Source organism: Channa argus, chromosome 15 (genome assembly GCF_033026475.1).
Source record: "Channa argus isolate prfri chromosome 15, Channa argus male v1.0, whole genome shotgun sequence".
NCBI classification, from domain to species: Eukaryota; Metazoa; Chordata; class Actinopteri; order Anabantiformes; family Channidae; genus Channa; species Channa argus.
The window spans coordinates 5,184,853-5,209,698 of record NC_090211.1 but is presented as its reverse complement, the minus strand read 5'-3'; the positions used below and the strand labels follow the sequence as shown (position 1 = coordinate 5,209,698).

The 24,846-nt window shown below is 40.2% G+C and overlaps 1 protein-coding gene across 9 annotated transcripts in view; it reads left to right on the top strand.

The window, feature by feature from the left end:
* The window catches only part of LOC137099933 (RNA binding protein fox-1 homolog 3-like), a 380,706-nt gene that overhangs the window by 259,274 nt on the left and 96,586 nt on the right, over positions 1-24,846 (top strand). The window contains exon 1 of one of the 9 annotated variants that reach the window (XM_067477385.1): positions 4,922-5,514. The exons of the other annotated variants lie outside the window; for them this stretch is intronic. Coding sequence (XP_067333486.1) covers positions 5,497-5,514 — 18 coding nt within the window. The 5' untranslated portion in view covers positions 4,922-5,496. Of the gene's footprint in view, positions 1-4,921; positions 5,515-24,846 lie in introns of those variants that run through there. 9 annotated transcript variants of the gene reach the window in all.

The following is a 24,846-nucleotide window of genomic DNA, read 5'->3' as shown; positions in this document are numbered from 1 at the left end:
AGAAATTCAGCACAACATTTTTTCTCCCTGTTAATTACCCTCCTTCTAAGCGGGTTGCAAGATTTCCTCAAAGTTGATTATTGATTAAATCTGTCGTTGTAGCTGTCATTTATGAGCCGGGAACTGCTGTTGATTGGTGCACAAGGGTTGCATATAATTGGGTTACATTAAATAGATAATACAGCTGATCTCATAAATGTCTAATGTGAAGGCTTGTTCGATTATCAATTAATGTCAAACAGAGATGCAAGAGGCTGTTAGGATTCCAGTTGGGTTTGCTTGTGTTGCAAGTGTTAAAAGCTATGGAACATCTCTCTACACAACTGTAAGAGCCCGCAGCTTAAGAAGAGCAAAATGTTTTTGATATGGCCATGGTTCAATATTCACTTCATGGCAGCTTTTTACAAGCATATAATATATATTTCATAGCATTCACTCACATATAAATATGTTCCTGTGATAAATTTGACATACAGTACGCTGATTGAACACATCATTACTGGTACTTGTCATGCTTAGTGATGCTCACTGCTTGTAAAATGACTTATGGGACCTTTGTCAAGTCTGAGAGGTGACCTCAGTGAAGTCATAGAGAGGTTATCTGTGTTACTCTAACACAGGTTTGGAAACATGCAAACATTAGGTAAAGAGGTGTAGGAGAAATGTAGTATTCTGTGCTTGTAATACTTAACTTATCGTTGGCACTTCAGGAAGTCAGGGCACAATGGCCTCTGCTGCTTTAATGTCAATTTATCTGTTGCTTGCAAATTTTAAAGATCTATGAATGATGCAATTTGCATCTAAATCCAACCATTTCCCCTTGATTATATACCAGTCAATCCATTTATCTGACTTTTTCCTTATGCAGAATTACTGTGTCCAATGTTTGTCACTAGCATGCATAAATATAAAAAATTATTTAAAAAAAGTAAATCTAATGCAGAAATTGGAAATTACTAAACTAAATATATAATGAAGTTCAGTGAAACAAACACAAAACGACACTGTAATATACTCTCATTGGCCACTTTATTAGGTACACCTGTACAATCTAATGTAATCCAATACAGAAGCTCTGCCATGAATTCTATGTTTACAGTGGTAGAATTTCTCCGTTTTTAAGTTGAACATTTCAGAAAGGTGATAATTGTACTCTGTTTATTATTGAGGTCATAGTTGGCAATGGAGGCGTACTAGAGTGCTTTATAAGAAGAGGTGATTATAATTTTCTGGCCACCTCATTCATTTTAAATAGAGCTGCTGCATTGGATTCCATTAGATTGTACAGGTGCAACTAATAAAGTGGCCAGTGACTGTATTTTTAAACTGGTCTAATTTTTTCTTAAAAGGGTGAGTGTTCACGTGTGCATCAGTACATGAACCACACACATTACTCATGTGGTGAAATTAGCAAACGGCTGCTGTCTCAGCATTAACATCCTCCGAGTCCCTTCTTGGACCTCTTACGTTACGGCCGAGCTCCCACAGGCTGCAGGAGTGCTTGTTGAAGTGAAAGGTGCGACTTCATGCTGTGACAGAAAGGTGTGGCCTTGTGTAGCTCTCGGTGCGCCTGCTGCCGACATACCAGGTCTCCCCGGCAGTTGGATCAGCATGACACGCAGCAAGCCTTCACATCCCTAACACACAGCCTCTAATTACTGCACAGTCCTGCCAGTTTGCAGCCCTGGGCCAGTACTGCCTGCTCAATGCCAAGATGTAAACACTGCATTATTAACACTACATACAGTCTGTGCACACAGCTATGTTTAATATACTAGACGCATGTCTACACACAGGCGTTACTTCAGTGGAATTCTTTACATGGAGCCATACAATAGATTTATTGTTTCCCAGACAGTGAGCTCCAAATTCACCAGATGGGCGATTTGCTGCGTATAGTGTAATGTATGTTTACAAATGATGTTTAATGATGTCTTCCAGGGCTAGGAAGCAAAATAGAACTTTGGTAAGAGAACTGTGCGAGGAAGCAAAATGTTACTGTTTTCAAGGCTAGATTTCTAGGCCTCGAAAGTGAAAAAGCTGAAGTTAAAGGAACCAGAAAAGAAATGCAGTTTTTGTAATTTGACACATATTTGTTGGCTTTTAGGGTGTCTTGATGTCTTTGCCATAACTGTGTCATGGTCCACACAGAGTCAAAATAAAGAGCATTTGAGGATTACATCTTTAGTTTTCGAGCAGAATCTCAAACCAGCGTGACTCTGTACTGCCTCACCTTCGTGAGCTGTATTTAGTATAGAAATGTCAATACCTACCTCTGGAGCTAATGAAGCCAGATAAAACCACCGTAACTGTGGATCCTTGTAAGCGAGTTGTAAAACAGGTCACTCCATAAAGTGAAGTGTGTGATTACAGAAAACTAACCTGGGAGACTCAGGATGGAGCCACATGTCTTCCTGTCATCAGCCAGCCAGCGGGGGGTTCACAGCACCTGAGACCAGACAGCCAAATGTTTGAAGAATGAGGACGAAAGGCCGAACTAGCTATAACTATAACCCAGAATTCCTTTGGGAGTTCAAGAGGTTCAGCGTGATAGTGAGAACTCGGGGGAAGTGCGGCTCATTGTCTCTTCTGGAGCTTTCCTAATGACAAGATCTGAGTGTAGTTTGACAGAAGATGCTCTGTAAGTAGCAGCACACTACAGAACAGAGGTGAGATCGTCATAAAATATTAAGACAACAGATCTTGAGTCAGCGAGGGTCTGAGACAGACGGACATTTTAGACAGAACACGCTCTGTGTGAGGCCTTTACTTCCTCTCCTCTTTGAAAGCTCTGTCTTTATAATGGATGGCAGAGTCTCCAGGGAGTGTCTAGGCTATAGTGGGAAATCTAAATGGTTGGGAAAACCATGCGAATCCTTGGTAAGCAGTGAGAAGCATGGGAGACATGCAGTTCAAGAGAGAGACAGGAAGCTGGGAAGAGCAGAGCAACGCCATCTTAGCCTGAATTCCATTTTTCATCTGTAATTGAAGGAGATTCCAGAAAGGAGACTTGGGGATTATATGATCCTAAGATGCCCTTAGATTCTTATTCTCTACCTTGTTTTCCTAATCCGTCCAACCCCAAGAGGCCTCAGCTTCAGACCACGATGCTCTCTGTCTACATCCACGCCACCCCCGCTTGTCTACCCCTTTCCCTCCGGTCTCTCCCTCTTTTTTTTTGCTTTTTTTCCCTTCACCCTTCCTTCCTCTCTCTCTCAGTTATTTATGAGCAGAACTTGAAATAGACTTCAGTATTTGATAAAAGCGTGATCCTTAATCCAAGTTGCCTGAGAAGTGCATTTCATTTTTATTTCCCATCAGAGACTGATGGAGGAGTGCGGCGGTTGCCCTCTCTGTGATAGCTAATGTAAATCCATTGGGTTCTGGTGGACATTTATAAAGATAATGAGGATGTATACATGTGTATGTATGTGTTAATGCCATCAATAAGAGACTTGTGTCTGCATAAAGTAATTGAAAAGCTGGATTGGGATGTGACAAAGATGTAAGGAAAGAGGGGGGCCTAAGAATTACTATATGATGCATGTCTTGATTTATCAAAAGCACAATTCGCTTTGGAAACAAGCCATTTCTCTAAAACATCAAAATATTTGCAAAAACACTAATTGCGATTACTTGACTGCCAGTATGCTATTCCATATTTCAACGCTCACTTGTGCTTTTCTGAAGGAGGTGGAAAGAATAAAATGGGTGATAAATTTAAGATGACAGTTACGCCATATGAATGAGGCCCCTCGTGTATCAGTTCGCTCAAAGCCAGCTGCAAATTTAACTCAGCCTCCTTATGTGGCAATTACTGATGGGTAACATAACCTGAATATATCTTCTCTGTTCATTATGGTGATGTTCTCTATAGCTGCAAATGTTCTTTAGAATCTTACAGCAAATTAGTTCATCCCCCAGGACGTCTTTTATTGGATGATCCAACACTAGAGGATGCAGCAAAACCACTTGAGCTCTCCACAGCCTGCCCCGGTTGCCACAGGGTTAATATTTGAAAGCACAAGCTCCCGGTCTTGTATTGATGATATGTTTTGAAAATTGCTGAGGCAGGCTCATTGTTACAATGCTGTCTAGAAGATAGCCAAGACCCCCCCATTTTTCCCTCCCCCCCCCATTTTGCCCTCCCCCATTTATAGCCGCCAGATGGAAAACACACCAAAGCATGTAATGTAATATAGCCACACAGAGGTGTTTCACACCAACATCATCTGGCCCCTGATCTGTCTCAGAAAGGGTTTTAGTACCAAACACATGCCTGGTCACCAGTCAAGATATATATATATATATAGATATATACAGGTATATATATATAGATATATATCTATCTATATATATGGATATATATATATATCTATATATATATATATATATATATAAAAAAAGTATGGTTGCTTTGGTTGCTTGCACTGCATGCGGGGAAAGGAGAAAAGAGAGAGAGGAAAAGAAAGAGAGACTGCACAGGCACACAAATGAAGAGAGTGAACCTCAGCAGCTAAAAGTAGAAAACAAGTGGAAAATAGGCTGTGCCTCCCAATTGCCTGTGGCATACTTTGCGGTTTTGTCTGAGATCCCCCACTTTTTTTTTCTTCAGCATTGCCTTCTTCTTCTCTTCAATGAACTAAAACTGCCACAAGTTCAGTGAAACATCTTACACATAGACAGTGAAAAGAAGAGGAGCGATATGTTAGTCCTCCACAATCACCAGCATCATCACCAACATAAGCCTCCCCCCCACTACCCGCCTCCCCGCAGAGCTCTCCACCACGACTCCCTGCTTCCTGCTCACCCCACCCCCACCCCCACCCTCTCTTACCCTTCCACCCCCCCTCCTCCCCGGGATGCTGAATTTTACAGTACCGTCTGCAGGATCGCGGTTTGTTCTGCACACTCCTCTATGCAGAGCAACACGGCTCCGGTGGAGGAACGCTGGAAGCAGCTGTCAAGTGCAGGCTGCTGCTGCTGCTGCTGCTGCTGCTGCTGCTGCTGCTGCTAGTTGAGCCTCGGCGCCGTACCGACTGATTTCACATTCACCAATAAGAGACGGCACAGGGTGAGAGAGAGAGAGAGCAGAGAGGCAGAGGGAGAGTCTCGAAGTGAGTGGTGTGGAGAGGCAAGTGGAGTGGAAGAGTGTCAAAAGAAAAAAGAGGTTACAACACCTCTCCAGATCTCTTTCCTTTCTCCTGTCTGCTTTTTCCCCCATTTCTTGTGTTGGCTCAGAAGAAGAGAAAGAAGGGGGGCTTTTTAAAAATTAATTGAAGAACTAGCTTGCTTGTAGAGAAAGAAGAAGTAGTGGGGGAAACCTCAAGCCCTATTGAACATTTGAGAGGGAGAGCTGCCTCAGTGGAACAGGGACCAGTAAAGCTCTCTGTCCAAAGACTCGGACTCCTCTTGACGCTCACACTGGCTGCACTGGTCCCAGTGCTCAGCCCCACTCTCTTCCACCAGCCTGCCCACACCTGTCCCACTTCCACCATGATGATGTACTTTTGGGTGAGTACAGGACCACAAAGTGTGGATATCTTTTGCGCTCATACTACTCCGGCATGGGCAAAGAGTTAGTGTGTGGATATGTGTGTGCCGTGTGTCCGGGAGTGTTTAAACCCCATACAGTATATACAGTGTATCTGTGTCTGTGTGTGTGTGTGTGTGTGTGGGTGTGTTTGTGTGTGTGGGGGGGGGGGGGTGTTCTCCACCTCCCACATGCATGACCAGAGCTGATGGTTTTCCACTTCCGTGTGTTTTATTGATGCTCGATGCTGTAGCCAGATGCTATAGAGGCCCGCGTGTACGTGTCGGATTTATTCAGCCTTTAAACGGGAGAGAATGTTGGAGTGCGGTTACCTACACTAACATCTTTGCAAGTATTGTTATTCAACTTTCACTGACAGTCAAACTACCCAGCATGCAGAGTGTCTGCCATTTGAAACTACATCACTCTGATTTACCGTTGTTTCCTCAGGACGAACTGCTCAGGGACTTCTGGGGACACATTCTGATTTCCTTAACTGTGTCTGTGTTTAAAATGCTTTTTTGGGGATGTTGATGTTTTTGTCAGCCGCAATTCCTCCTATTTTTTTTGTCTTTTCACAAATTAAGCAGCATTAAGCACAGAATGAGGATGATTACAGATTGTTAACCAAAGCTGCTGATTAATTCTGTTTGAGATCATGTGTGATTAGTCAGATTGGTTTTGTCTCTTTGGTCGTTTGTTTTCTCACCACAACAATACCCGCCCAGTGCTCGCTGTTTCTGCATTTGCACTTTTTTTTGTTGTTGTTTATTTCTCATTCTCACGCTCAATCATTTTAATCCTCCAGTTTTGCTAACTAGTATTTTGTACTGTCAAAGAAATACAAAGTAAATTAAATTAGTTGGTAATGCAACACATATTTCCAGTGGTGCCACTGTAAACAGTCTGAGCTGTACTGCGGTGTGTGTGTGTGTGTGTGTGTGTGTGTCGCTATTGATCATGAGTTCAGGTTTCTGGGGAGAGACAGCATTTTTTTTTGAGGAAGGGAATAACTTTACATGGATAACTCATTATACATGTTTTACTACTTGGACAACTACTACTTTGTATAAACTTAGAAGTGAAAGTAAAACATGAATAATGAAAGCATGTAGCCATGCAATAAAGAAATGAAACAGGTCAGACTATCGATTTAAAGCTCATATTTCAGGACAGAGGATGTTTTGGGAGTTCTCGAAGCTCAAACCACAAGGAAAGTTTCCTTTTTGTTTCCAAGTTGAATAGACAGGAGGGTGACAAGAAGGTGTTTGATTTCTAAATCATGTCATAAGTAAAGAAAATAATACAGCACGGAGAGCTGTGTTTTTGGAGGCCTCACTCCCACACAGGCCTCACTGATACTCATAGATGCCTCCTGGGTATTTATGCTCATTGAAAAAGGCTCGTCGTTGTCTTCTGGCCTTTTTAAAGGTTTGTTACTTTCTCCATTTACAGTTTCATCACTAACTATCCCTCCAGCCAGTTGGAGCAATGACCACCCACAGATTTAATCTAGAGCGAAGCTGTAACGCTGACAGTGTAACAGTGAGTGCAGAGTAGCGGGCATTTTCTTTCATCACATGACTCCAGGAGCTTTTGCACCTCTGTTTGTTTATGAGAGATTCAATTAGTGTTCCACGCAGTGACATTAGGTCCAATTTTGCAACTTTTACTTCCTTCTCACATGACTAACATTATTATTTTGCTGTTTGCATTAATTGTGTTGTTGTTAAGTTGTAGAGGTAAGATAGAACATAACAAGCTGTGTATTAAAGCTTCTTATGTTCTCTCTTACCTCTACAACTCCCACATTTTACTTTAAAGAGTCAAGATAGATTTTTCTTAAAGGTTGATGATCCTGTGCTGAAACTGAAAAAAAAAAAGTAATTCCACACAAAGAGCTAATTTGCATTCATTGTGAGATGAAAAATGGACAAAGTGATGTTTATTGCCGTTTCAGCATTTAGATAAGCTCAATGCGAAAACATGTTGGTGTTGAAATAATAACTAATATAATAGATGCAATAATCAACAGAATGTTAATTGACATCAATTTAGGTAACAGTGAGGGCATCATTTATAAAGTAATTTGTTGCACAGATGTCCTTAATGTGCCTCTGCGTTCCAAGTGTGTATTTCATGTGAGAAGCTTTTTAAAGAACCCACCTTGGGCTCTGTTAAATTGTGATGGGCCTTTTTGAGAATGCAATCTGTTGATTAAAGGATTGGTGAAAGAGTCAGAAAACACAATGGTCACATTAATAGACAATGAAAATCATTGTTAGCTGCAGCTCTAACTGATATAAATGTTAGGTTTAAATTTAGATGATTGAAGTCAGCATGTGGACAACTTTAATATGAAAACAACAATCATCTTTTATCAGAATATTACGGCACATATTGTCTGGCAAGTAAACTGAATGTCTTTAGTATGACAGATAAATGTTAAAATTTCATGTGTTGTTAACATCGTGTGGTGAAGCCATAGACCATCGCCCAATGTGGACCTTAAAGTTCTTAACACACAACCAGAAAGTAAAGGACCTTCATAATTTGTAACACATTTCTTTCACAATTTATTGGTACTTTATAGATATATATAAATGTATTCAGTCAACAGAAAATCATCAAAAGAGAGAATATGAATCTTGTGACATTTTGTAACATTTAGACTGTTAAGCCAAGGAAAAAAGTACAAAAGCATTAGCACAACTTTGAAAAATCTTCTTGCCCATTTCACCTTGTTGGTTTATTTGTTTGTTTGTTTGCATTTTTTAACTTTTTGGTGCAGACTCCAAAATCCCCTCAGCAGCAGAACATTTGCCGGGCAACATGAAAAGTGAAACTGCAAGAGCATCGCTTTACACTTGTCCTCCCTGAGAAAAGTAACATCACAACTGGTGCATGATCAATGATTTACCACCCATCACTCGCATCTACAGTGCGGGAGTGTCTGTATGTGTCTGTGTGTGTGTGAGTGTGTGTGTTAGTCGGCCAGCATTTAGCTGCAAAAAGAGGGTGGAACCGCCTCCTGCTTGAACTGCAGGTGGTGAGCATTACCTGCGGCCCCTCTGGAGGCCTGTCAGCAGTGCATCAGTCTGGGGAACCTGCAAGCTCCCCTCATTAGAATATTTATTCACCAAGCAGATGTTCTTATCCAGGGCAATTACCTTTGGCTTACATTTCCCGGTTGCCCACTGATATAGATGAATGTGTATACAAAGATGTCCCAGGTTATGCATGGGGCTCCTGGGTGCCACCCACAAACCCTCCCCTATATGCATGGCGAGCAAGGGAACGACTGTCTGGTCTGCCACAGTGCGCAACCCAAAACCCAACCTCGACTTCACTGTTGTAACTGGAGGAAGTGGTAGGGGCAACATCTCGTGCGATGGTCACACAGTGATGGAGAGATGGCCTGTATATCATTCTCTCCACCCTGGCTGTTCCTTTGCATTAGAGACAGAGAGAAACAGAAAAGAGGCATGGAATGAAGAAACCATGCATGCTTCTGTCCTCCCCTCAGTGTGATGAATAATTTAGCAGTGCAGGGCCCTCGCTGTCGAGTAGAGATGGTGGTAATGGGGAGACTGGATATATATGGAATGGCAAGGAGCAATGGTTTACGTTAGTCTTCCACGACCAACGCACTTAAGTGTACCGCAGGCTGCTCACACGGTGTGCTTAGCCTGCATTAATGCATTGTTTTTATCTGCAAAAAAATCGACAGAGACGTCCGCAACCAGCAGCGTAAACATGAGGAAGGAGCCGCTTTGAGGCTTTGGAGCTGTGGTCATTAGCAGGAGTGGATTCCCTTGAGGCAGATGTTCAATCAAAGCCTTTATGATTTGGTCAAATGGTGCATTATACTGCAAATTGTATCAGTATGTTAGATTTAGAGATGAGAATGAAGAATAGCTTAAAGCACTCCTATATCTACATTCTCCCTTATTGCACACAGTTCATATATGTACAGCTTGTGCTCTTGTTACAGTCAGATGCATATGGTCTCATGCCTCTGGTGAGATATTACAAACCCACACAGTGAGATTTGCAGCCTAACCGGCAGAGGATGTTGAAATTCATGGCGGGCAGCATATACACGCAGAGCTGATCAGCCATTCTGGTCGGGAGGGCTGCAAGTCCAGGCCGCTGGTTTCATATTGCAAGATGAAGTGCTTGCGATCGTTTGTTAACGTATTAATTGATCTGTGTCCTCAGACAGGCAAATCAGGAGTAGTGTCACGTAGACTCTTTAGTACTCCCCGAGACGCCTTCATTAGCTGCTGCTGGCCAGCTCTCCACCCCCATTACAGGGCCTCGTTGCCACACACTTTACCTGACTGCTGTAATAACTTTAGACATTTCTATCTCCCCGGCAAGTCCTCCGACAGCCAGAACAGTTTGGGGGCTTAACATCAAATGTGAGGCGCTTCTTTGAAAGGCTTATACTGCAGGTGATTCACTCTGGGGATGTCACGTGGCAACGTTTTGTCTGCGTGGTTGCTCTCTTTCTCTTAGAAGTTTCAGTAATAGCTGTTGCAATCAGTCATTAACTTCCAGCTTAATGTTTTTATAATCTGGAAGGCGCACATGCCTTTGTAGCAGAGCTGATGTAACACTTCTGCTACAAAGCCACAGCGAGGAAGTAGTAGAGTCAGTGCATCCAGGAAATTATTTAACCACTAATAACAATGAGATCAAGCAACGTCATCTCGTTGGAAATTGGCGATTTTTCTGGAGTTACTGTGACAAGCAGTTCAGAAAAGGAAAAAAAAATTGGGGTTGTACGAAAAGCATTTACAGGCTCCACCCTTTGTGCTTGATGAAATGATGAGCTTTAGCAATATTTTAACAATAGTTCTGTCAGCTTTTGGTCTTGTTCCTGTCGGGCTAATGGGTCTAGAGCCCAGCTAATTGTGATTAGACTCTGACAGCAGGTTTTACTTGCAGGATTTTCACACCACAGTCCTCTTTGATATTAACTGCACAGTTGATAAAGAGATTAGATACAGGAGGAGAGGATGGAGAGGAGGAGGAGGAGGGCTGTTCTTAAACTACAGAAAGACACCTACACGGGGGAAATCACTGGTGAGTTTAGCAGAGGAAAATAGATCCGGACGCAGTAAAAGCCTTGCGCTCGCTTATTGCACCTGCTATCATTAGCGCTTTTGTACACATGGTCAGCCTCCCAGGGAAAAGTCATTATCCAGCTGTGCCGTTATTTTTCTGCTGTTTTCTCCTAGTGGAGTGTGACTTCAGGGCTATAGCCAACGCACCATTTAATGCCTCCAACACAATAAAGGACTCTAGCCTTAATGATGTGGGATTGGATGGCCATGCCTCAGGTTGTCCAGGGGCTTGTGTGCTGTTACTACGAGCGGCCATTTTGCCTCACTGCTGATGAGAACCTGTGTCATTTCAACTCCAGCCACTCCAGATGAGGCAAAAATAAAAATCCAATTTAATGATTAAGGGAGTCCGCATTGTTTAAAGGGTCCTTTCTCTTGCTTCAGGAGAATGTGGGTGTATTGGAGCACAGCTTGAACAGCAAAACAATGAGGAGCGGTGGATCCGGTGGAGTAGTAAGATGGAAAGTTGCCAACACACACCAACTTGCCAAACACGAGGTGATATTGTCTGTTTTTCACTCGCGACTGAGTGAACAAACCCGGATGAGTGAATCACACGCAGGGGGATGTGTGATTATGCAGAATAATGTTTTAAACTAAAGCGTAGCAGGCATTTTACATCTTACTGACTGCAAGAATTAAATATTAAAATTATGGATTCTCCAAAAAAAAAAAATGGTGCTGGAAAGAAACTGGAGCAAACATTCAAAGATTTTGCCCCAAATTCCATGACGTCTTAAACCTAAAAATAGACAAAGACACCATTTGAACGTTGACAGTGGGACAACACGTATCTCCAGATCACAGCATGTGTCATTTAAGCCTGGCAGTAGCAGAAAAAAAGGTATTTAGATGCTATGGCCTAAAAATGTCCCCCTTCAGCTGATCCAAGGAAAGAAACAGCTTCTCTCAGCACTAATTCATATGCAGAACTTCTTATTTCCTCCCCTGTTTCAGTTCAAAATCTACTTGAACAGAAGTATCTGCTTAAGTGAGCTTTTCAGATGCCAAATGCCATATACTGCTAATTATTATTTTTTTGCTGTCTTCTTTATTTATTTAACTTTTTGTGATCGGCCTGTTGCACTGCCAGTAAATCTAGAAGTCTCTCATGGCAGTCCTTCATGCTCATCGGCAACGTTGCGGCAGAAGGCGTGTGCATCGCTAACACGCCTGTGCCATAGATATGCTCCGAAGTGTCAGCTTACACATAGGAAAAAGATTGGAGGAGAGGCCCCTGTGAGAACGGCAGCAACATATCCACTGGCAACCTGCCACGCATGATAAGAAAACCACTTCTGCCCTCTCTTTCTCTCACAGCAACAAATGTAAATTGTGCACTATTCTCTACTTTATACTCAGCTATTCAAATAGAAACAGCAAGCTGTACTCCTAATATTCCAACACAAATTGCTGGCAGAAGCTCTTCTGGTTGTTGTGATGCTTTTGAGATTTAAGGCTTTGTGGAGTAAAATGATCATTTGTAGTTATTATCAAACACAGGTAAAATAAAAAAATAGCTGAACCACATCAACACAAAAAAAGGTTACCCACCCAAATAAGTTTTCTTTTCTCCACTCTCGTTTTTTTTTTTATTTTATGAACATAAATATTTAAGTTTTATATTTTCAAGCTAATATCAGGTAGGTTGTTACTGCCAGGACGTTTAAGCGTTACTTGTTTTAACTCAAAGTCCTTCAACTTGAAATGAGCAAAGCAACAAAACCAGCGTATTAGAAAATTTTCCAGCATGCATTTTCCAGCATGCATTGTTGGGATTCAAAACTCTCTTGAGACTTTTTCAAATTTTAAAACTCAAACTGCAGTTTGAAATGTGTTTTAGTACCACATTAGTGTTGATAAAGGTTGCTGTGGAATTTGGTGCCTATTCTCATATACTTGGAATTTAACAGTGCTGTTTTTGTCCTCTTTTTGGTTCTTCATGTTGACTGAAGAACCTTAAACTGAGAAATGTGAAAGGAAAGAAAACCTGCTGATTTTGGACAATGACCACATTGGTAACTAGTTTTGTCAATTTTATCCATTCATGGTTTTATGTTAATACAACTTAACCTGTTTAGATTTGTCTTTGAAAAAAAAATGGAAACAGTTTAAGGCAGTGGGTTTCTACACAATGTTCTAGTCACGTTAAGAGTGTAGTTTTTGTTTGTCTAAAATGCCCTATTCTATGTAGAATGGTAATTTAGCTTCTTTTAGAGTCTTTTTAACCTTTCACCAGAGTGTGTACATCATTTATTGTCAGCATATCAGTTGGCTACCTCAGAGAAAAGGCATCTTCAGAGAAAATCTAATTGGAAAACATCCCATAAAACATACACATTATTATTAGTCTGAGCCGGATGGAGAAAAAATTTGTCTCAGTTTTAGTGACAGATGCACGTTTCATGACTCACAAATAAAAGGTTTATACAAATTTAAGGATGATATATGAGGCTCAAAACTACTACTCAAAACACAGAGGTCGTGTCCCTTTTTTCTCATAATTTATGTTTATAGAATGCTGGGGGGGCAGATATATTCTACAGGTCAGTTTAAAAATTACGTAGGTGGGTTATCTCCTTTGGATTTATGCTTATACTCAGCATTTATCCACAATTCTAGTGTGGATAATATTATTTTTGGATAATTGAATAAAAGATGTGTATACAAAAAGTCACTACAGTCCTCTGAGGTTATAATCTGGAAAGACTACAATGTTTACAGTCATATCTACTTTTCCACCAGCAGGTTCATATATGTTTATGTTTACAATTGCAAAGGCTCTATTCAAAGCTTGTTATGTACTCCTCCCAATCACTCCGAGGGAATATAAACCCCTCCTGTCACATAAAAGGGGGTTAAGAAACAGTGTGGCACATGTGCTGTAAAATTAATGGCAGGAGAGTGACATGAGTGTTATAGGTTATTGACCAATTTCATGGAATTTATGACCCTAATCAAGAGGCAGTGTCAAAGGGAATGAAGCAAATAAGAGTAGCACTGACAGCAGAGCTGTGCTGTGGCCACTGGACACCACAATTTGAGCCTCCCCAGTAAATTGTGGCTGGTACTTTATAAGTCTCAGTGGAGGCCCCATTCACTCTGGTTGCTCGGGTCCTAAGTCCATGCCCCGGGCCTACTTCCATCCTTCAGGTCAGACACAGCCAGGATCCGCGAATGATGAGAAACACTGATTCATCCCACATCATGTCAGGCTTGGGCTCTCTCGTTGTCAGCCCGTGTCCGTGTGCTTATGCGCATCCACATGTGTGCACGCTCCTGTCAGTGTGATTTTTGAGTATGTTTGTTGGGATTGGGGGAGGTGGGGGGAGTTGTTGGTTCTCATGCAGTTTTCATGATCATTATATAACCTGCTGTATATTTGTAGCTACTGGTGTCTGTTTCCATGCCTGGTGTGAGCTGGTCAAAGCTCCTGTTTAAGCTTCAACTAGAAACAGAAATATTCAGCAGCGTGCAAAGGGCCAGCCCATAAAGATGACTGAACTCTTGCTGATAAATAATTCCCACTGAAAACACTCTGTAATGTGACACGAGTGTCATTTTATTCCCAGGAAAAAAAAATACAAATAAATAATAATAATTTTATATATATATATATATATATATACACACACACACACATACGTATATATTTTGTGGTATAGGTTTACCAAAAATGTAAAAAATTCTAGAAAAACACTGGACTCAGGTGTTCTTCAAAAACACAAAAAGTGTCAATGAATCCATGAAAAGTAACTTTTTTTCAGTTTTACACTACATGCATACATTTTCACAGTGCTAAGGCAAAAGAATGCCCCATCAGCATGGCTCATATGCTGCGTTCACATCATATTATGTGCAGCTGAGTTGGAAAAACTGTTCATGTCAGCCTAATAGTTGTAATTTCAAGTCAGAGATATTGAGAATCTGTGACAGCTACAGTGTCTCCCACTTGGTGAAGAGTGCTGCCTACTGTAAGTGTCACTGGACCGCTCACAAAACTAACTGAAAAGCCGCCATCTCATCTCTCATATTAACTCTTAATACAGTCAATTCAGTCCATTTGAAAGGCGCTATAGAGTCCTTTGTATCCGCCTTCATGTGTTAACAATCTATTGAAATACATATGCTTGTTGTATGCATACAACAAGCATTCAAAAGCTGTCCTACAACAGTACATTCGCATGCCAAATGGCTGACACTGATAATGACAGTATCTGACAGTGTAGACATATACAGACAGCACCAGAAGACTCTAACTAAAGTAAATGAAAACTGTTTGTGTTAATTGTACAATCTCTTTATTGACTCCAGCTAGTTTTCTTGCAGCAAATATTATGTTGAGCTGAGTACATGCAAGGAGTCAGTATTTAAAACAGGCTCATCAGAAGTTCCTTTCCTTCATCTAAAAATAGACGCTGACATTATCTTGTTGTCAACAACTTGGCTTGGCCCTCCCAGTGAGCGACGACTCTGTGCTGTTTGTTTACTTGGGGTCCTTCAGGCTGTGTGAAGACGGTCAGCTGTGGCGGCAGTGCCTCCGCCGTTCTGCCCCAGCGCTCTGTGGCTTTGTGCTGTGGCTTTTGTGCGGCGCTCTAACCTGCTTTAAAAGCCTTTTAGTGTGGTTCTGACATGCTGTGCTATCACATCGTGGCCTCTGCAGAATGTATAGAGCCATTCAGACACTGTGCAGAGTGAAATGAGTTTTATCCAGCGGTTGACGATTGAATGTAATGACACTCTCTCCGGGGAGCAGAGTTTTCTATCCTCTGATGTTCGCACTGATACGATGCAGCGCTCACTCTCCACCGCTGAGGAACAGCTTGGCCTCAGCTCTTTTAAATTATGCATTTTCATGACTGGAATATGGGAAGAGAGTGTGCCACGTTTACATTAAACAAAATGTCTCACATGTCGTTTAATCTATGGCCATATGGAAGCATTAGTGTTGCTTCTGTTGTTGCATCATTTTCTGGGGATAATTCCAGGATGAGAAATTGTTTTGCTTTGGTGAAAAAAATAAAACATTAAATGGAAAATGATGTTACATGAGCATAAAATAAATAGCACTGATGCTGTGAGAGCTGACGAATGACATGTAATAAGAATTAATATCTATATAGACGCCATTGTTTGGGGTTTGAGAGCTTCCATGACAGCTTAATCCCAAGAAACGACAAAGACAAACAGAAAATAAATTTCTCCGCTGCACAGACTGATGACATGCAGACTAGCCAGTGTTTTTCATATAGTGATGAAGATATAAACAAGGACAACCCTCTCCTCTTTTTATCGTCAGCGATCCTGTGCTATTGGACAGAGAGAGTGCAGTAGTATGCTTTTTAATTAAAAAGAAAATTCAATAACCTTATCAAGACTTGCCATTTTAGTTTGAGACGTATTGATCGGCCATTCAGTTATGCAGATCTGCAGCTTTCATCTTCTGGGCAGTTTTGCATGGTGGCCTCTGGTTACTGAAAAGATCTCATTTCAGAAAATCTATTTCATATATTATTCAGGTTCTGTTTAGTTTGGCTTACAACACAATATTCAAATATGTTGTCATGTACTGTGTGTCTTAATATTAAAGGGCGACAGATTAGAGGTTAAAGCAGGCTGCAGAAAGTGAGTGTTTTAGACGCTAAGTGAGACACACACACACACACACACACACACACACACACACACACAAACAAAACATACAATCTGAGTTTGTGAAGTATGTGTGAAGGTGAGTGCTGTCACCAGAGATTCAGGACAAGATGGACAAACTCCCGCTAGTGAGAGAAGGGAAACTGTGCCACTGATGATCTGTCACAGCAGTAGGCTAATTGCCCACACACCTCTGTGTATCTCTCTCTTTCCTTTTTTTTCCTTAGTTCAATATGTCGGCTAATGGAATTAAAAACATGTTGCCAGGGGTCTTTGCAATTTGGAAAATAAGTCCATTAAGTTCATTAATTTAATAATGGGCAATAATAATGAATAAAAAGTATTGCTCAATTAGAGGGGAGCGTACGGTTGGCTGTTTCACATTCATTCGAAATCACCTCAGTGTGCAATAGCTTAATGAGATTATAATGGAATTGATATCGCATAGGTAGTGAATTAAACCGTTACCAGAGAACCCATTAGGAATGAATTTCTAATCCTGAAACACTTGTCACAGCTAAAATAGGCTTCTACTTTTGTTATTAGCCTTCACTAGAAGTGCCCTCAACTAGAATGCAAAGTGTTGAGGTGACTCTCTTGTGATCAAGACGATGATGATGAAATGCTGTGATTTTCCTTGATGCGTGTTAATAGCAGCGAATGGCAGGCAGTCCCTCAGTATTTGTTTGGTATTGTATCATTGCTGTATTGGTGGCATCAGCCCATTAATCCCATCAGCGATCGCCTCCTCAGGTTTCATAGCTAGTGTTTCCAGACCAGCAAAGCTGCTGAGGACTTCAGTTAAAATTACACAGACAGCACATTCATAGTAATCTAAAAAGGTCAGGATAAATTACACTGCTTATTTCAGTGAAAAAGGCAGGTAATGTGATCTGCTGTGAGTAGTTTTTCATGCTGGCCCCAGAACATTCTCTCTGGGTTATGGCGCAGATTTGACTCTTTGTCTTTTACATGCTTGACACTTGATGTCAATTTACTGTCTCTTTTTAAGACCAAGAGGCACTGAACAAGATGAACTTTTGCTTTTTATCAAGATATTCTAATAATTTGAGGCGTTTTATATTCATAATGGCTTTTTTTACAGGAACACTTAAAATAATGTATCGTTGGAGGATGTTGTTAAAATCAGAAATGGATTGGTTCATAATTTAACTTTTCATTTAATGTGAGTGCAGTGATACACCTTGTAAATCCACATTATCAGCAGTTTGTGCAGCTTCAGCAAGGCAAGCATGTCAAAATGTGTTATTAGTGTCAGTCCTAATGTACTATATGTAATGTATAATGTGTAATATATAACAGATTCAATCAAAAATGGATTTGCTGCAGTATGAAAAATGTGGAAACAAGATATTAATCAGAACAAAAGAAACTCAAACAATTTACAGTACTTTCTGAAGGGGCTGACTTGCCCTTGGCTGACAAAATGAGCACATTCTTTAGCCTCAGTCCTTTTTATGTTACAGATAAAGTACAATAAAAATGATTCAGATTGTTTTTATTTCCAAAATGGAAATATTGGGTTTTCAGATAGGAGAAATATAAGTCTTGTGGCTAGACTTTAGGTTCTCCACATAAAATGTTTTTTATGAATCCACAATGAGCTGTAATCTTAATGCAACAATTTCGAACAAGTAGGAAAATATAACCGGAACAAACCACAGAGTAAATCACAAACCGGCCAGGATGTACAGATGTGTTTGCTGCATAAGTCTGTGAAATCTCCTGTTCCCGAGCACTGTATTCTACAACCTGAGTTTACCTCCTCATCCTGAACCGATGTGGCAGAAAAAAAAATGAGAGAGAGAGAAGTCAAATGAGGATTTTGAGGGAATGTAAGAGAAGAAGAGTGGGGACATGACAGCACTGAGCATCCTATAGAAAGAATGAAAAGAATTAATCAGTAAGATATGGTTGTGTGCAATGTGAAAAAAGACGTGTGTGTGCAAGAGTCCAGCTCTCTGGATGTGTGTGTGTGACTGAGCGAATTAGAGGTTTTACAGAATAAAAGACGGGGCTGTTTGACAAAATGACGAGGAAATAAGGAAACTCCCAGACATTCAAACTTAGTCCTAAGCAAAGTGAGCACTACAGCATATACTCTGATGTATGTGTGTGCATATGGGCAAACATGTGTGTGTGCCTGTGTGTGCGTGTGCTTAATTAATATTTAAGCCACCTTCAGCATACGCTGGAAAGGAAGTAAAGGGGATTGTGTTCTCATGGATCCGTTAATCCTCTGAATTAGCAGTTTAATAACAAGAAGCCATTTGTAGATTAGTAAGATCAAGCTTCCAAGACGTGCTTGTGTACAATCTACTTAAATGCTTTGATTTTTAATGTTGTAAAACTTCCTACACACCCAGTATATACAGCAAGACTGCAGCCGTACATGTGCATTTAAGACCATTATAGGATAAGACACGTAAAACTTTAAGTATTTTTTAAATTGTATTTTGGATTACTGCTGAAATGATAACTTGATTAATTCATGCACAGGGAATTAATAGATTTTATTGATTGATTCATTGTGAAAGTCATTCATTAAGAAAAAAATGTAGAGCACTCTTCTGTGTTGGCTTTACAAAAAATAATTTGCTAATTTCTTTTTCTTTTGTTTAACAAAATGTTAAAGTTTTTAATGCATTTTGTAATTTCAGCTGTTTCCATTTGTTTGTACATTCAAGTGTTATTTCTTATTTATATTATATGACGCTCAATGGAAATAACTCTATATTTGAAGTTTTTCTAACTCTTTGTCAAGTGTGTAGGAAGCTTCCCAGCATCCACCAGCACAAACAACCCATAGACTTGTTTTATTTCTCTTCCTGTATTGTTAGTGTGTTACTTCTCAGTCTATTTATTTCTGTTTCCACACTCCCTTTATTGTTTATTATTAGTTATTGTACATGAAATGTGGTTCGACTGTGAGTGATGATGTGTGCACAGTTGATGGTGTTCTCCCCAAAATGAGCGCACTGAGTGCTCCCGCTCAGGTATGAGAGCAGATAGTTCATTAATCCAGGGCTTAATGTGTCCCCTGTGTCCAGAGAAACAGCGTTCTTGAATAAGAAAAAGAACTCCAAGTTATTCTCCATGATCAGATCAGCACTTAGATGGTGTGGGAATATGGAAAAAAAGGAAGAAATCAAATCACTGTATATGTGAATGCATTAATCTATTGCAGTAGTTGGTCACGGTAACAATTACTAAAGTCACAGGTAGGACCGAGTTAAGGTAGGAAACTAGTTTAGTGCCCCAACCCTTTCAAATGCTTTGCAGTGAATTAATCTCTAGAGTCACTGACAAAAAAGTCATCACAGTTTAAGCCTTATTGTGATAAGACAAGCAGTGATTAATCTTAGTAATTAGTATGGAAGGAACTGACAAGTACAAAGCACATTTCCAGAAAAGTGGAGGCGATGTGTAAATGGAGAAAAAAAACGAGAGACAATGTAATAACTTGCATTCATTTTAAACCTATTTATGATAGACACTGATGGATAGAGTACACAGAGGGTAAAACTAAGAGATCTGATTGTCGCCCGTTTTTGTAGTAAGTATACTCATTTTTAAGTTTATGCTACCAACATGCTTCAAAAGAGTTGGGACAGGGGCGAGAAAAGTTATGTAATGCTTGTTATGTAAAAACACATGATTGGGTATAAAAACAGCATCTCAGAGAATCCTATCTATCAGTGTCTGTCAGAGTTATGATGGGGCAAGGTGAATTTCTTTTTGGAAATCATGGATGCCACACCCTTGAGTAACTGAACATATTTCAAGCAAAGCAATAGGTCTCCTCAGTTTCAAATGATTACAGAGTGTAAAAGAAGAGACAATGCAACACAGGGGTAAACATACTCCCATCCAACTGGCTGGTGCAAATGTTTTTCAAAGAACACTCTAATTTTTCAATTTCAAACTTTGACATGTGGACTTTCTACTATTTACAATCAACCGAAAGTGTAGGCCGATTTGATGGATTGATCGATTTGAACAGTGGTGGCTATAGAGTCCCAGATATTTAACAGACTAAAAGACTAATTGCTTAATAAAAAAAAAAAAAAAAAATCACTAATCATTACTTGCAGCCCTGTTTGGGATAACAAACAGGTAACCATGTCCATTGTCAGTATGATGAAGGTGAGCGTGCTGACCACAGTGGCAATAAAACAGCCCAGAAAACCTTCAATCAGTTTTATGTCTATGGACATTTCATTTAATCACTCTCAATTTTGTTCGGCCCCAACTAACCCTTTAAAGTATTCCCTACCGCTGAATAGCTAGTAGTGTTACGTATTCTCTAAGCTTCACTGTCAAACAATGATCTTAAAGTTTTTGCCTGAAAAGGAAATATGTCCACATCTAAATCCAGATCCAAGTCAGACTTTGAACAATCCTAAGCCTGACTGGGTGCAGCCAACTGTGTGCTCATAAGCAGTACAGTACACCATCTGTTTCTGTTTTTCATTAACTGCTCTGTGTGTTTCTTTGTGTGGCCCCAGCTCAGTGCGTTGTTGTGTTTTGCATCAACACAACCCCTCTCGTTCTCACACACACCCACCCACACTCACACACACCTAGATACGATCTCCGCTATCAGTGCACGGCGTCATCATTTGCCAGCGATGACAGCCCCCTCTGTTTAACCGCTGCAGCATGTCACAGCAACCACCGCGTTTCTAATCATCCTCGAGCAGAAAATCTCCACCGTTGTTGGTGTTTGCTGATAGCGTCTGTGTTATCCCTGACTCTCCCACCTGGCCAATATCAGAGATTGATTGCTTTTGTCTTGTTATCAGGGTCGTTAAGGTGAGATTGACATATGCTCACAGGATAAGGAGGCCCGGAGGGGCTCTCAGACTGTGAGCGTGTGTGTGTGTGTTGGGTGGGGGTCTTCAGTACAGTAATGGCATACCTTTAAACACGCATGATGACCTGCTGAATTATAAACATAGATCGTAAATAGGTCAAAGTGACTTCTCTGTGATTCACTTTGGGTTTTGTCATATATAGATATGAGCAAATTCAGTTTTTGCTGAAAAGCAGAAGAGAGATATTCCTTCCATTTTCCACTCTACTTCTCTGTTGTTTTTTATTTATTTTTTTTGCTGAAAGCCCAACCTCAGTCTCTCACTCCACCAAGCTGATGGCGTAGGGAAGAAACAAAGACCTCAGACAGGAGAATGTTTGTTGCACACTGAATTCTCTTGGCCACTGTGCCTGGCGGTTGGCGGGTGGGGTGGCTTCATGCTCTGCACACTAGCCCCACATCCTAAATAATTCACACTGTACTTGAGAATTCTCCAACGAACTCACTGCCGCCATTAGACACTCTCTGGCTGCCAGGTTTTCTTCTTCTTCTTTTTTTGGGAGGGTTTTTTTTAGAGGGGGGATCTAAGCTTCTAACTTTAACATTACAACCTCAACCACCCAAAAATGGTGAAAAAACAGATAGCAAGGTGGGGAGCGAAGGAGGAAGAGTAATGAAAAATGAGGAATATTTAGGGTCGATGAGAGTTCATGGACAATCCAATATATAAAAGCGAGTTTACATGCATAACACACAACATTAGTATTTTTCACAGAGTTCAGCATATTTTCTATAACTCTCCCTCTACTATTTTTTTTAATCTGAGACGTCTCTTTGACAATGTCTCCCTCATGCAAAATGCATGAGCGCTTGTGGATCGATAACAGGCCCTTTAATCTCTCTACATAGACAGCTCCCGTGCTCAGGCGTTGAACCCACACCCATGGCTGCCACCACTGCAGCCCAGATCAGAGGCCAGAGCGAGGGAGAGAGATCAGCCCAAACCATGACGGTCACAAACATGGGGGTCGTGGCTCCCAAGGTGGGTCTGTTGACTGTGGGAGACAAAAACTCTCCAGTATACCCTAAACAACACTTTTATGTAGAGTGTGTTTCTACTTCACGCTTTCCCCCCCGAACATTAAAGTCTGCTTGCAAAGACTGGTGCCCACTGGAGTTGAGGCTTGAAGAAAAGGAAGCCATCTTTGGTGCAGAAAAAGTCTTTTGTTCCATCTCTTTGCCCATAGAGGACCTTATTACATATTCTGCTACCAGGCTTTTTGTTTTGTCCTCAAATAAAAATTCCAAACACAGCACTGTTGCTGCTACCAGATATATAAAACACACAGTAGTGCAAGACATATTCACCTCCTTTACTGAAGAATAAGTAGAAATACCCCATTGTCCCCAAAAAAACCAAAACAGTGATCATATCCTGCTAACATGCGTCATGTGTATATCCAAATCCTAGTGCATCTTATTCATCACCGGCCCACACTGGGTGACATGTTCCTCCCTTCACATAACGAACAGGAGTAATATTTTTAAAGATTTACCAATATTTGTCTGTAATATTTAGTAACAGTTGTTTAATGAAAGTAAGGGTATAGTATTGTCTGTGTTCCTTTACTGTCTATTATTGCATAATGGACTGTTTAAGTTAGTGTGGTTATCCTGGCACATTTGCAATTAAGCTTTCAAAATGTCAGGGTTGATTAATGTGAGCTATCCCCTTTAAATAAATTAATGAACAAACAGATGGATGCAGTGGTGTAAACACAATATATCCATTTAAAACAACCCTGTCTCTTGAAAATACTACCAAACTGCACTTGTGATTACATTTTTATGGTGAAAGTAATCAGAGGATGAATATGCTCCAATATAACATATTTTCCGAATGAAAAAAACCCCCACTACATTAGTAACAGAGGTGAGTTGGGGTGTATAATGTGCAAGACTGTCATAATCCAGACCCAAGTATGACTCCACAGTCCAGAGTCCCGTGTGTGATTAATTCTGCAGTATGTGACCTTTCCAGGTATATTTTTATTTTTTTTGTAGAAATATGTTTCAAAACTTGTCCCATGTAGACAGCCTACCAAAACAGCACTGACAGCAGGACAGAGCTATTTCAGAGACAGAGTCTTCATGGGAGACATTGACAGCCCCTCTCCACAATAAAATAAGTATTATAGGATATATTTCTAATTAAAAGAAAGACAGAACGACAGATAATGTATAAAAAGATACAAATTATAGCTTTAAGTTGCATATTTTAGCTTTGATTAAAGTTATAAAATGCAGCTTTAATGTTTCATTTGAAACTGATCTGAATGTGTTGATGTGTTGCTTCCCGTAGCCCACACTCACAAATCCGCACTGGCAGCAATACAGATTTATTTGCATCTACAGGTTTTTGAGCGAGGCTCACTCTTCCAACCCATCTGAGAATTTCAGTGACTTTTTACATTTGATAAGGGCTGTAGTGGGGTGTAAAGAGTAAAGGACTGCTGTTGTAGTTTGAGTTTCATGCTGCCATTAGCTACAGTTGCATGTCTCTAAAGGTTTAGAGAATAATGATGGTTTTCTTATAAAGCTAATGAACACCTTTACCAAGTGCCGTGATGGCCTAAATAAAACCATTACATTGTTTAATAATTCATACAAACTATGTTGTACTGCGAGATCGGATATTTTGGCAGGAAAGAAATATGTTGGTTTTGAATATTTTATTGACATTTTCAGTATCAACGTATTTGCCACCTGCCACATACAGTTCATTAAATGTCAATATATCCTCATTATAATAATAATAAACATAATCATTTACAAATTCCTTCTCTATAAAATTATTTGCATTTGAAGATTCGTTGCATAGAAACATCAATTTTAGGGGACAGATTGTTTGAACTAACTATACAAATATTTTACATCACTGTAAAATGCTATGTTCACTGAAATCGAAACGATTGGCAGTTTTCATAACAGTGTAATTTCAGAGGCTGTATTTTGGTTAATTCACCTCTTTGATAGATCAGTTGCTGATACAGATTATAACACTGGACATGTGTTTGAAATACCTCAGCTTGTTAGTTGACACCAGTTGTGTGTGATTATACTCTGTCTTCGAGTTGCGACTTCTGCTGAGGTGCCTGAGAAAATGGGGGCTGCCACAGAGATAAAGAAATACCTTTTTTTTTTTTTTTAATTTATTTTTTTTTTTGCAAATTTTGCACACAAAAGAAGATTGCTCTGGCTTCCTTTTATCGACACTTTTGTTTACTTAGGATGTGCCAAATGCATGATTTAGTGTCACATTTGTCTGAGTGTCTGGCACTTCTACTGAGCTCGTACTTCAGCTGCTCTTATTATCAGCCATTTTGAAGCTGTTACTCATTTTGCCAGTCATTTAGTTATTTTTGAGGTATTGTCATTTTCATGTTCGGGGACTCTCTGTCTGCATAAGGCTTTGATCATATTTTGTACAAAAAGATTTAGGAAACAAAGAAGAAGCGCTGAAGGTTTCTTTAGAACCTTGCTGTTTGTAAATATTAAATGAGGGAAGAAACATTATTGCACTTAACAAATGTAGACGTATTTGAAGGCAAACAAGGCCAAACAGAATAAAACATTTTCACCGTTTCTGGGCCCTTTTTTGAAAATCTGCTCATGTTAAACTGTTGAAAACT